Raw genomic sequence first — 12857 nt, 5'->3', positions numbered from 1 at the left:
AAACCACAAGCTGCTACATGCCATATACAGATAACAGCTAATAACAAGACACGGGAAACAAAAATGACATGACAGATTACTTCAATGATCCATAACGAGAAAAGAAACATATACGTACAGTTACATATTTCTCCTCTTTGAAATCCTGGCAAACTTGTAACAATAAAGAATCCAGCTTCTGAAGAGTGTTCCCCAACCAAACCTGTTGATACGTGGAAAAAGAAAAAAGAATATCATACCATTCTTTATCAAAGCCACAAGTAAACTGTAAAGCATATAAAAGAAAAAAGATAATTTAGAGTTGATAATTATAGAGTAAAATCTAAAGAGATTATTTGTGTAACAGCCTTCATCAACAAAATATTAGCAACAACATGCACATTGACAATGTTGAAGTAAGGCTGCAACATCATAAATCCATTATCATATTAAAAGAAAAAATGATAAATTTGAAAAAATAAATAAATAAATAATTTTATGAAGAAACTGATGTTGTTCGGTTCATCATTTTCATGCATTAAGTCCCAATTACACTATTTAAGAACTTTATCTTCCGGATTTATAGATGAAACACTTCAAAATTTACACTATTCACTCTGTACACAATCTCTATTTTGGTGATTTTTCAGTAAGGAAAATCATAATCATGTGAGGCCTTGTTAGATTTGATTAAAATTTATACTTTCCAAAAATCATATTTTATTAATTTTTAAGGATATTAATGATTAAAAACATGCATTGGCAAGCGGGAAACAAGAAGTTTTTCATTTGTATTATAAAATGGAGGAAGTATTAATTACAAATACATCATGCTATCACATATAGGCATTATTCAATCACTTTTTTCCCCCTTTAAAATACATCAAGTAAAATTTTACCTGAGTACTCACCAAAAGAGAAGAAACCATAATTCTTGTGAAATCAATGAGGAAAAAATGGAAATGCTTGAATTAAAGAATCGATCTACCCTCCAAGTTGTTTTTAAAAGTGAATTAATATAGCTTATTTACAACATTAAAAGAACTGTTTCAGAACCTTTTACAACTACTACATTTATTCTCTCGTATACTTCCTCCATTTAAGAAAGAGAAAGAAAATGTTTATAAGACAACACTACCCTTCCAAGGATGGGGAGAAAGATGGGAGTGGGGACATAAAAGGATAATTTGAGGACAATATAGTCTTTTGTCCGAATATACCTACCAGATAAGGAAACGGTGCAATAATTTTAACATTTCGATTAAAAAAAAAAAGGAACTTGGTGCATTAACATTGAAACTGTCATTTAATCTGGATATATATGGATACAACAATATAATAATTACATTGAATTATTCAATTATCCACAGACGACTCAATAAAGTTCAATTTAATCAAAGAAGTGTAACAAAATTTAATTTTCAATACAAAGAATCATATCAATTTATCAATCAGTACCTAAGCAACAAGTGGAGGTAAAAGATGTCAAATCTTGTGATGTCCCAAGACAGATCAATACTTTCTCTTTTTTATACGTACAACTTTCTATTTTTCACGTTTAGCAATGGATAAATTCAACCCTTAATATCTTTAGTTGTGCATCTATAAAAATTACGTAGTATAAGAATTAAACTTTCATAAAGAACACACTAAGACATATGACAAGATCTCATATGATAAATTACGACACGTAATTATAATACTACAACAGAGTATGAGGATAGTGTACATTGTAGAAATGTCAAAAGTGAAAAAAAGCAGAGGAAGTATAAGCTTACTACTGACTTTACACCTTACCAAACAAGTCACATGTATCCGACATTGGTGATGAGGTGTGTCATAGAAACACAACAAAAAAAATAAATAAATAAATAAATAAACACTAAGAAAGAAACTTGAAGGCATAATGGTATTTTTGCAGTTTCTACTTCATTTATATGGAAGGAAAACATATGTTCCCAGTTTCCCACCACCAAATCCAACTTAACACATATGTAAAAATTTATACCAGACTAAATTAATATTTACCTCAACACTGCGACTCATTTCTTGTATAGCTGAAAGCTCTGTAAGAGAATCTAGAAGCTGCAAATATTCAGAAAGTACTTGAAATGCCTGCGATCAGGTAGTATTTGGTGAGAAATAAGTGGACACAATCTTGTAGCAAAAGCAATAATGATGAGGTAGATGATGACTGAATTTATAGCCATCCAATTACAGAAGAATAGCAGTGAAAGTTATACAAAAGTCAACCTTACAGAAATTCCCTTCCTCAACGAGCGTTTCAAGCTCTTTCTGCATGTCCAGAGCATGGAGGATTTCTGTTAATACTGGAAGCACATCCTGCAAAATAGTTAAGATGCGAAAGACAAAGTAAGCTAAAAAACTAAGGCTTGCCTCTTTCTTTTTTAAGAAAAAAAAATATTGATAAAGTTTCAGCGATAAACCCAAACATATTATAGAGAAAAGTCCTTAACATTGATCTAAAGACACAGTAAAAGTTAATTGTGACCTTGCTCCCTAGCCCTAATTTTAAAATAAATAAATAAATAACCTTTATGATATAGGAATATTCCCATTCTCTTGAGTCTCTTCGTAACTTATGTGTGATAAGGATATTTAGGAAACCAAACACAGCTCACAAGTATACGTATTTTAAGTTGGCAACTTTTTCAGAGACACTGTAAAACAAAAATTGTGACTATTCTAGAGAAAGAATGCGAATGATAAAATAGTACTAGAGAGACACCAAGAGTGTGTCAATTTTATAATCACAAGACTCCAAACTAATAAATAACTATTTCGATAAACAAATACGCAAGTTCTCATTTTATAATTCATTCTATTCTCTGATGGTTCTCCTAGTTTTTTATGCAAAAGCACAAACGGCAGGGTCTTTATGGAGACGACTAAATTATATATAAATCATGGAAAAGGTCAATACCAAGAGAACTTGCTTCTTTCTTGAACTTTCTGTAACAACGAGATCCCTTGAAACCTCATGCATAGAAGAAGTTAGGTGCCTCCTCCCATTCTGCATTGCAAGAAAGTCAATATAGAATACATTTAATCATACAACATGCTAAAGTTGTATTGGACCCTCCCTGCAATTAACATGCCAGTAGACATTAAAAGAACTTTCAAAACTGCTTTCGAATGGATACCATGCAGATCACGGTGGCAATCTTCAAGTCCTTCTCCAATTCTCTGACCAACTGCATACCCCTTACTGGAAACAAAGACATTTCAAGTCTATTATCAGTCTATATATTTCAACCCAAATCATCAATCAAAATAGCAGAAGTTATTACGCTTAACAGCCTCAGATGTTATACATAACTTTCAACTAACATGATTGACAAGTTACAACTCATTTTACTAACTAAACAACAATGCTAAAGCCTTGAAATCAATAAGATGGGGTTGGCTGCATAAATCATGATTTTATCACTAGTGGTCATCCCCAACAGAGATACTCTGCCTCCATTCACTTCTTCAACAGCTGTATACTCCTACAAACCAGATTCTTCACATTTTCCTTAACACCCTCCATTCAAATCATGTTTGGCATCCCTGACTTCGTCTAAAATCCCATAATCCTAACTCTCCACTTTCCTTAACAGTTCATCTATTGCTTAAGGTCTATCATGTCTCACGTGCCCAACCTAACGTGCAGATTCTCTCTTAACTCATCCTCAACATCTGAAACTCTAACCTTCTTCCAAATACCTTAATTCCAAATTCTATCCCTTAAGGTGTTCTCATACATCCATCTTAACATATGCATTTGCTATGCTAACCTTCTTTTGAAATGCTAACAAAAATAATAATAAAAGTAACAAACAGCATACCCATTTCTTCATGATGCTCCATGACATGGCGGGATAAATGTGCAGATATTTTCTCCAGTTGGGCTAGCCTAACAGTAGCCTGCAAGGAACAGACAGTAATCAAGTAGAGAAGAAAAGCTTAGCAAAACTGAATTCATCAATTTTACAACAGGCAGCACAGATGAAAGATCATCTTCTGTGACATCAAGATAAAGTCATAAAACAAGAAAAAAATAGTGTCAATAACAATTACACATGTTTTACACTTCTCTATAGGACGCGTTGGAAACTAAGCAAGCTAAAGTTCAAAAATTTTTAAGGGGTGAAAATGAGGTGCTTCATTGGAAGTGAGACACTATTGATTTAGGTAAAATTAACACCTATCTTTTCAAAAAAAAGGTAAAATTAACACCTTCCTCTTAGATGTGTTCATTTTGTATAACCTAAGTTGCCTTTTCCAGTATACTTCATACTACTTAATCATTTTCCATATACAGTATTAGTTTGTACATTGTATACTACCAATGGAAAATCAAATTGGGTGGTCTAAACTAAACATGTTTATATATATATATATATATATATATATATATATATATAGGGGAAGGCTCTCGTGAGAATTTTTCTTATATGAGAATTTTTCTTATGTGAGAACACTCTTTATGTTCTAAATTTTTACTCGTATGTTCTAAATTTTAAATCTGATGTTCTAAACTTTTTTTTAGGTGTTCTAAATTAAATCAAATGTTCTGATTTATTACTCACATGTTCTAAACCATAAATTAGTTAAGCTTGATGTCATAAATTTTAAATAACTTGTTCCAAACTTTTAACTTTTATGTTCTAAATTTTAAAACGTGTGTTCTAAGATTTTTAATTATATGTTCCAGATTTTCTAAGATTTTTTAATTATATGTTCCAGATTTTAAAGCGTATGTTCTATTTTTTTACTCGTATGTTCTAAATTCTTTACTCACACTTTCTATATTCAATATCAGTTTGTTCTAAATTTTTATTCACATGTTCATAATCTTAAATCAAGTGTTCTAAATGTTACTCATATGTTTAAAATTTCATAAAGCAAATTTTATAAATTTTTAATCACTTGTTCTAATTCTTAAATCAGATGTTCTAACATATTACTCACACAAATGTTCTAAATTATTACTCATATGTTCAAAATTTTAATTTGAGTCACATGTTCTAAATTTTAACTCGTATGTTCTAAATTTTTACCCACATGTTCTAAATTTTAAATTAGTTCTCATATAAGTATGAATTCTCACATATGGACCTATTCTCACCGGATCCCTTCCCTATATATACTACCCCCGTTAACGGTTATTTGCAACATTTACCAAAATAAGGTGCTACTTATTATTTGCAACAAATCTGTTTTTTTCCTAATATAGTAACTTTTTTCTGGTAAAATGACCAGAATACCCTCATTTAAAAATTATTAACACATAATTACAAATTATTATAACTCTAATCTAACTTTTAATTATCAAACTTTTCCCCTCAAAAAATCTGATTAATCTCATCTACCCACCATCTCTCTCCTCCATCTTCATCTCTAAGTTCATCATCTCTCATCTTTTTCGATCTTCATCTTTTAGTTCACCATCATCATCTTCTCTCATCCGTCATCTTCTTCCCTCTTCATCTTTTATCTTCTTCCCACTTCATCTTCTTCTGTATCGTCATTTTTCCTCAGATCGTGGTGGATGTTAATGGTTTGTGGGTGGGTTTGGTAGATTAGGTGGTAATTTATGGTTCGGGGGTTGTTTTTGTGGTTTGTTAGTGGGTGTTATTCGCGGATGGTTGTTTCAATTCGTGGGTTGGTGTTAGTAGTGGTGGTTTTGGGCGGTTCGTGGGGGTAGTTTCGTGGATGGGTTTAGTTTTTGGGTTTAGATCCGGTGGTTCTAAGGTGGTTTTCGTAGTATTTTGTGGTTTCCGTGATTCTTGGGTGGATTTCGGTGGTTTGTGGGTGACTTTCGTTGAGTTGTGGGTGGCGTGGGTGGTGGTTCGTCGGTTCTGGGTGGATTCCGTCAGTTCGTGGGTGGTTCTCGGTGAGTTGTGGGTGATTATCGGTGAGTTGTGGGTGGCGTGGGTGGTGGTTCGTGGGTTCTGGGTGGCGTGTGGTGGTTGTTCTGGGATGTTCTCTTTAATTGGAATTGGTTTTTTTTTAATTAAAATAATGTAGTTAATTACATATCCATAACTTTCAATAATCATGTTTAAGAAGTTTTGCCTAGGAGTCCGCGCATGTCCCTTTCGTTGCAAATAACTGTTAACGGAGGTAGTATATATATATATATATATATATATATATATATATATATATATATATATATATATATATATATATATGGGTCATTGTTACTTTGTATTTAACAATGTGCATTGTTACAAATAAGAACAATAAGCGGCCAAAGTCTTACCTTGGTTTCGTAATGTTCCAACTCATCGTCTTCTGAGGGAATATGCTCCAGAACAAACATAACTGGATCAAAATCCTGCCGACATACGACCAAAACTATATCACATAAATTGACTAAATTAAATTATATTCAGGAAAATAAATTTCATAATGTAATTGGACACCATCATCAAAAAAAAAAAAAAAATTAAAAATAAAAAAAAAAAAAAAAAAAAAAAAAAAAAACAACAACAACAGCTAACAGAAGAGAGCCAATGCATAGTATGCAGAGTAAAATGGAGTGAAGATGTATCAAATTCGCCACAACAAGGGGATGAAAATCGACGTAGAATTGATCATGCGAGCATTAAATTGATACTCAGATTTTGCACTTCTATAGTACCTGACGTGAGATTCGCTGATAATAGGTCCATAAGTGAGAACATACTTACATGAGAACTGATCTAATATTTAGAACATGTGAGTAAAAATTTAGAACATACGAGTAAATATTTAGATCAATTGAATAAATATATAGAACACATGATTTAATATTTAATACATATGAGTAAAAGTTTAGAGCATTTGATTTTAATTTTAAAACGTGTGAGTAAAATTTAAAATCCCTCATTAAATTTAGAACATTTGATTTAAGATTTAGAATATTTGAGTAAAAATTAAGAACGCCTAATTTAAAATTTAGATCACATGTGGGTAAACATTTGGAATGTATAAGTAATAATTTAGATCATATGATTTAAAATCTAAAACATATGACTAAAATCTTAGAACACACAATTTAAAATTTAGAACAGAACAAATAAATTAAAATTTAAACAACTAATTTAAGATTTTAAACATTTGAGTAATAATTTAGAACATCTAATTTAACTCATTTAAGATTTAGAGCATGTGAGTAATTATTTAGAGCGCCAAATTTAAAATTTAGAACATATAAGTAAAAATCTTAGTTTTAAAGGGCGCAAGGCGCACTACGGCGCAAAACTGTAAAATTCCTTAAAGCCTAGGAGCAAGCCAAAGGCACGCACCTTTCGTGGGTGACGCGCACTTTATTCATATAGAAAAGAAAAAATAATTTCTATTAAATAAGTGTAAAATTGGAATTATGTGTAAAGGTGAAAGGGCCATGTGATCAATAGCTAGGTTCTTCAAATCGAATTAGGGGACAAGGGATTTCTCTCTCCTCTAGAAATGAATTAACCTCCCCATCACAAAATAGCTCTAAATGCTTTACAAAATAAGGCGCAAGAAGCAGCCTAGAAAAAAAGTGCAAAGGCGCGCGCCTTTTGTAAGTCTTTGACAGAGCTAAGGCGCCTCATTGTACCTTGCGCCTAGGCGCGCTTTTTAAAACTAAGGTAAAAATTTAAAACATAGAGAGAGATTCAGAGATCTCATATAAGGAAGGTTTCTTACAAGAGCCTTCACATATATGAGGTACTTATGTAAAGTACAATTGGATTTGGATTTCTATCTATATTTTAAAAAGAAGCAAGCACCAAACTTTGTCATTCTTATCAACTATAATATGCACATAGCTTGTCCAACCAGCAAATGTTTCAAGTATCATCTTTTTTCCTCATATTGAAGACAAAAGACTACGGGAAGGCACAAGACAATAATTACAAGGATCTCACATACATGTCAGGGTAGACATCTTATTGCCAACAACGACTCTGTTGTCGACAATTTAATTTGCTTTCAAAATTAATATTTGAAGATTCAGAGGGGAGGTTCATAGTGTGGAAGCATCCCATTCTAGGTGTTGCTGGTGTTGGCAAAGTGGCTGAATGTGCCGCTTGCACAGAAATGCTGCAACTGCTATGAGGTTCTGGAGCCAGCCAATGCAACTAGCATTCCAAGCTATGCATATTTCATCATGTTGCAACTTGATTGCTACCTATGTTTGGATTATCCTTTTTCTTAGAATACAATTAGACAGCAAAGGATAAGGGTATGGGGTGTTGGGTGAATTTGTTTTGGCTCATAACTTAGCTAACTACAAGTTCCTACCTAGATTGAAAAGGCTGAACTTCTATGTTTCCAGCTTGTCTTCTAAGTTCATTAGGATATGTTATCGTCAAATAATGTTCGCCCAATTATTTCAGTGTTTTACTTTTATTTAGTATATGTTTTAGGCTAGTAAGCTTACAGAATTAGGCAAGCAAAATAAAAGGCCTAGTGTTATGTTTTATTTTACAATCTTATCAATTAATTAGTGAAAATTTCCCTGTAAAAGTTTTGCATTTTTCATTTATTTAAGTATCAAATCAATCGTTGTTCTAAAAGAAAATCCAAACCACATATCTTGCTTAAGTGAACAAATTCCAGTAAAAATGTATGTGAGTGCGTGACTGAGTGAAGTCTTCAAATAATATGTTTATTATTGCATTCTATCACATCATCACCATGACCCTTGAGAAATTTAAAAAAAAAAAATAGTTCCTCGGAATAGAAGCCTTGATGTGCAAGAGGAACTCCTCAAAATAGACAAGAAAATGCAAAATAAAAAAGAAACAAAAAAGTAGTTATATATGTCCAAATTCCCAAGATAGACCAGTACTTGAATACCACTTTCTCGACACAAAGAAATGTCAAAATCATATTTAATTGTACAGAAAAGGGTAAAGAAAACAAAAACTAACGAAAACTGCAGCGAAATTCTAAAATGACTTGGCCATTCTACTACATACACAACAAGAAACGTGAGGTAACAATACAATAATTGAAACTAAAAAAACTGAGAAGCAACAAACCTCTTCATAAAATTCTTCTTCTAATTCCTCAGCAACTGGATCATGAGATCTGCTTCCGTACATGGAACTCAGTTCGGCCGAACTTGATGGGAGACTTAACCTCTGATCAGGGGGCAGAGTTGCAAGAGCTCGAGCAACAGCTGCTGCTGCTTCTGCCCTGGCAGGAACCTGCATAAAGCCAAACACCAATGGAAGAATTAGTTAAAATGATTGCAGCCACTGAAAAAATATGCCCATGGAGACTTCTTATAAACAAACACTTTTCAGTAACTAGAAGAGGATGTTACAAAGACAAGATTAAGGAGAAGTAGCAATCTTTCAATTCATATAGATCACTCAAGTCTTTCAGCAAATTACATTTAGCCAGTTAAACTCAAGTAATTGTGAACAAAGACAAACTTGAGTGCCACAGAAAAAGCAATCACGGTTAGAAATGTATGAGCTGATTCACTAAACCTTCATCAGATCCCCTTCAGATAATAGGGGACTACAATATTTGAGTTCGCTTCCTATCAAGCCCCCCCCCCCCACCCTATTGTAGCTGCCAAGCAATGAAACACTATATGAGGAGCCCTAAACCTTAAATAGTCTTAGAAGGGAAGTCAAATTTTATCATGCCCCTCAAACATGTTGTGGGATTTCTTTTAAAAAAAATAAAAAAATAAATAAAAAATAAAAAGACATACAACCATGCCATAGAGTCATTGACTCATTGTCATTACCAAATCCCTAGAACTTAAGCCTTCTTACTTTGGTCTACAAATTCGATTCAAACTTAACAGAAAATACCCCCACCTCCCGGGGCAAAAAAAAACAAAACAAAAAATTTATAGTCAACAATCCTCGTTGACTATGTCATAAGCCACAGGATTAAGATCCTCAAAAGGCATGTACGTACAAAGGGATGTAGGTAGTCTTATGATCATGATAGCCCTCCCCTACCCTTTCCCCCACCCCCCTCTTTTCCACCCATATAATTTGTAGATGCCTATTGCCTTCTTTAGAGCCAATAACATAATGTATACAATTATGTAGCATAAGTATATGATCTTATACTACTAGAATACAAGTTCGTCTATGTTCTTTCCCATGCTTCTGAAGGCAGAAATGAAAACAGGAAAAGCTCAGCTTTTTAAATGGTTGTCATTTTTCTCTCTTTTCTCTTTTTGGAGTGGGGAAAAGGCATTATCTTTTACAAGAATCCTTTTTCCTGCTCAAAGATATAATTTGACTTCTGCTTCCAACTCCCAGAACTTTAGAAACGTATACGTATCTAATGGAGTAAAAGCACATTGTAGAAACCTTGGACATGTCCAATGCCTCAACAGAAGATGTAAATACACTAGAAAAGAGTCAATGGAGCATTGAGGTTTAGTGTTTGATGCCACCCTCTCAAACACAGAAACCTAATTCAATTAAAGTTGATCATCAATATTTTTACCTATATGGCTTCATCCCATACTCAATCTGAAAGGATAATCATTCCATTCTTCTCTAAATGAAGCAAAAACCCATGAACCTATCAACATGTTTGGAGTAAGTTGCCTAAACTATCTGAATGTAGGAAATATATATTTAATAATTTAAGTAACAATCCTTGGATTGATATAGGTCAACTCCAAAAGAGAGAAGGCTAAACAAGACGAATAGTTCCAAATACAAATAACCATATGGCATTTGTAACACCATGCATGTTCATAGAAAAGTGTAATTTTAAAATTTAAACAGGTATAGCTAGTTAGCTACTGAAAAAATCGAAGCATGGCACTGGTCCTTAAGGCTTACGAGGTGCAGATAAGGTTTAAGAGAAACGAGAAAGCATAAGGCCTATGAAAACTAGGGAATCTTACCATCATATTGTTTCATATTCTTAAGAAAATTAGCATAATATATTTCTGATTGTAATCTAGGGTACAAATACGTGCTACAAAAATAATATTTTCCGAAATCCAATCAAAACAGGGGAAAAAATATAGGTGACTATAATTGCATTGGACTTTGAAGCTTGATCTATTTCTAATTTAGTGTTGCTTAGTGGTACAATGGAATTCAGACAACAATTGCCTAAAACCAATCACTTAAACCTCATCTGCCTCCGACAAATGCTCAAACAAGCTAATTAACTCATTATCAGACTTGAACATGCATCTCAATCTCAAACAGAGATTAATCAACTAATCCAATTATCAGCTATGATCAGCTAATAGTGCTTATCAGATGAATTTGATCACATTAAATTTGCCGCTATGTCCCCTTATTCGTCTCTAAATCACAAACACTCAATCGAGGTATACCAAGGCCGAATTAAGCTAATCCGATTGCTCAGCTCTGATCAGCTAATACACTGTATCAGATGAATTTGATCACATCAAATTTGCCACTTTATCCCCTTATTCATCTCATCTTTGAATCACAAAATCTCAATTGACGCATACCAAGGCCACATTAAGCGAATATTGCCCAACACAACGATTTCGCATCAAACATCACAAATCAACAACCAAACGAAACCTAGAAAAAATTCAGAATTCTACACCATCTAATCAACTCAAATTCAGAACATCATTAGCATATAACAAAAAAATTGGCTTCCAATAATTCTAATTACAGTAACCTAACCACATTATCACAATAAACCCAAAAAAATCAAAATCAGAAAGAAAACAACAAACCTCGGGACGATCGGATGCCGCCGGTAGAAAACCAAGAGACCGAGCAGAGCGAACCGAGCTCAGAATCTTCTCTCCAACCTTAGAAAAATCCATTGAACCACCACTGCTGCCACCACCGCCAACGCCTCGAAACAACCACAAAGAAGCCAAGAAAAAAACCCTAGAACTGTCGAAACCTTCAACGGAGGTATTGCTTAATTCGCCATTAAAACTGTAAATGAAAGGTAAAGGACTCAACGAAAATGGCGATGATGAAGATGATGAAGATGCTCCAATTCCTGGCTGCATTTCAGTTCAGAGGAGAGAGAAAATGAAAATCATGGGATTCAGAAATTGGATTTCTATACATTGTCATTTGAATGTCAGTTGGATTTTTTTATTTTTGGGGAGTTTGGTGATGTTTGACGAACTTGTACTCACAGAAGAAGAAGCTGCTGCTGCAGATCTGTGATTTTTATTATTCTTTGTTTTATTGTTTTTAATCAATTTGGGGATTTTTTTTTTTTTCCGTTTGCCTAGTGGAAGCTTTTAATTTGATTTTATGATGCATTTTTGGTGTACCTAGAGTCTGAGACACCAAAAACCGAATAACCTTTAATCGACTAAGTAACGCATGATCAAGTAACCTCTCACCAATCAAATAACTTCTAAACATGTAAACGGATTCGTTTGGCGTCGCTGTGATTTTCTATTTTTTTGGTTTTTTTTTAAATCATATGATATAATAAACAAAAAAAATAGTCAAACTTATTAAAATCATGATAATATTGAAAACTGACAACTGAAAAGTGGAAACATTTTTTTCTTGTTTCCTGTTTTCGGTTTTTAGTTTTCAAAAAAACAGGAAAACAAAAAAAATGTCAAACAAGCCCTAGCTATCCATATATGAAAATTTGTGTTGATTTTATTATTCGTTCATTAGACTACCTCCTTTTTTACGTATATGTCATTAAATATAGTTAAGAAATTTTTGAAAAATCGTAAGTATGTGTAAGATAAAGTAAGAGAAAATATAATAAGGTGGGTTTGTGTATGAAAAAGGTGAATAAAGTTAGGGATACAAGAAAAGATGGAATTATTGTGAGAAATCCTAAAGCTATAACTTCTTTAGGCATGCATAAGAATAACGGGGGCATTAAAGTCATTTCCTTAGTTTTGTGGGTTTTTTGGTTTTTAAAAG

The 12857-nt window shown here is 33.1% G+C and overlaps 1 protein-coding gene across 3 annotated transcripts in view; it reads right to left on the bottom strand.

The window, feature by feature from the left end:
• Positions 1-12485, bottom strand: part of LOC110696827 (syndetin-like) — a 32487-nt gene extending 20002 nt beyond the window's left edge. The window contains exons 1-9 of one of the 3 annotated variants that reach the window (XM_021874159.1): positions 11678-12485; positions 9006-9173; positions 6254-6328; positions 3831-3909; positions 3144-3208; positions 2924-3013; positions 2233-2322; positions 2008-2094; positions 119-202 (exon numbers count right to left, since the gene is read on the bottom strand). In XM_021874159.1, coding sequence (XP_021729851.1) covers positions 119-202; positions 2008-2094; positions 2233-2322; positions 2924-3013; positions 3144-3208; positions 3831-3909; positions 6254-6328; positions 9006-9173; positions 11678-11965 — 1026 coding nt within the window. In that variant the 5' untranslated portion in view covers positions 11966-12485. The remainder of the gene's footprint in view (positions 1-118; positions 203-2007; positions 2095-2232; positions 2323-2923; positions 3014-3143; positions 3209-3830; positions 3910-6253; positions 6329-9005; positions 9174-11677) is intronic. The other 2 variants (XM_021874157.1, XM_021874158.1) reach the window with 2 other exon arrangements.
• Positions 12486-12857: the final 372 nt, after the last annotated feature.

Source organism: Chenopodium quinoa, unplaced genomic scaffold, assembly GCF_001683475.1.
Source record: "Chenopodium quinoa cultivar QQ74 unplaced genomic scaffold, ASM168347v1, whole genome shotgun sequence".
In the NCBI taxonomy this organism is placed as follows: Eukaryota; Viridiplantae; Streptophyta; class Magnoliopsida; order Caryophyllales; family Amaranthaceae; genus Chenopodium; species Chenopodium quinoa.
This window is presented reverse-complemented; position numbering and strand designations above follow the sequence as displayed.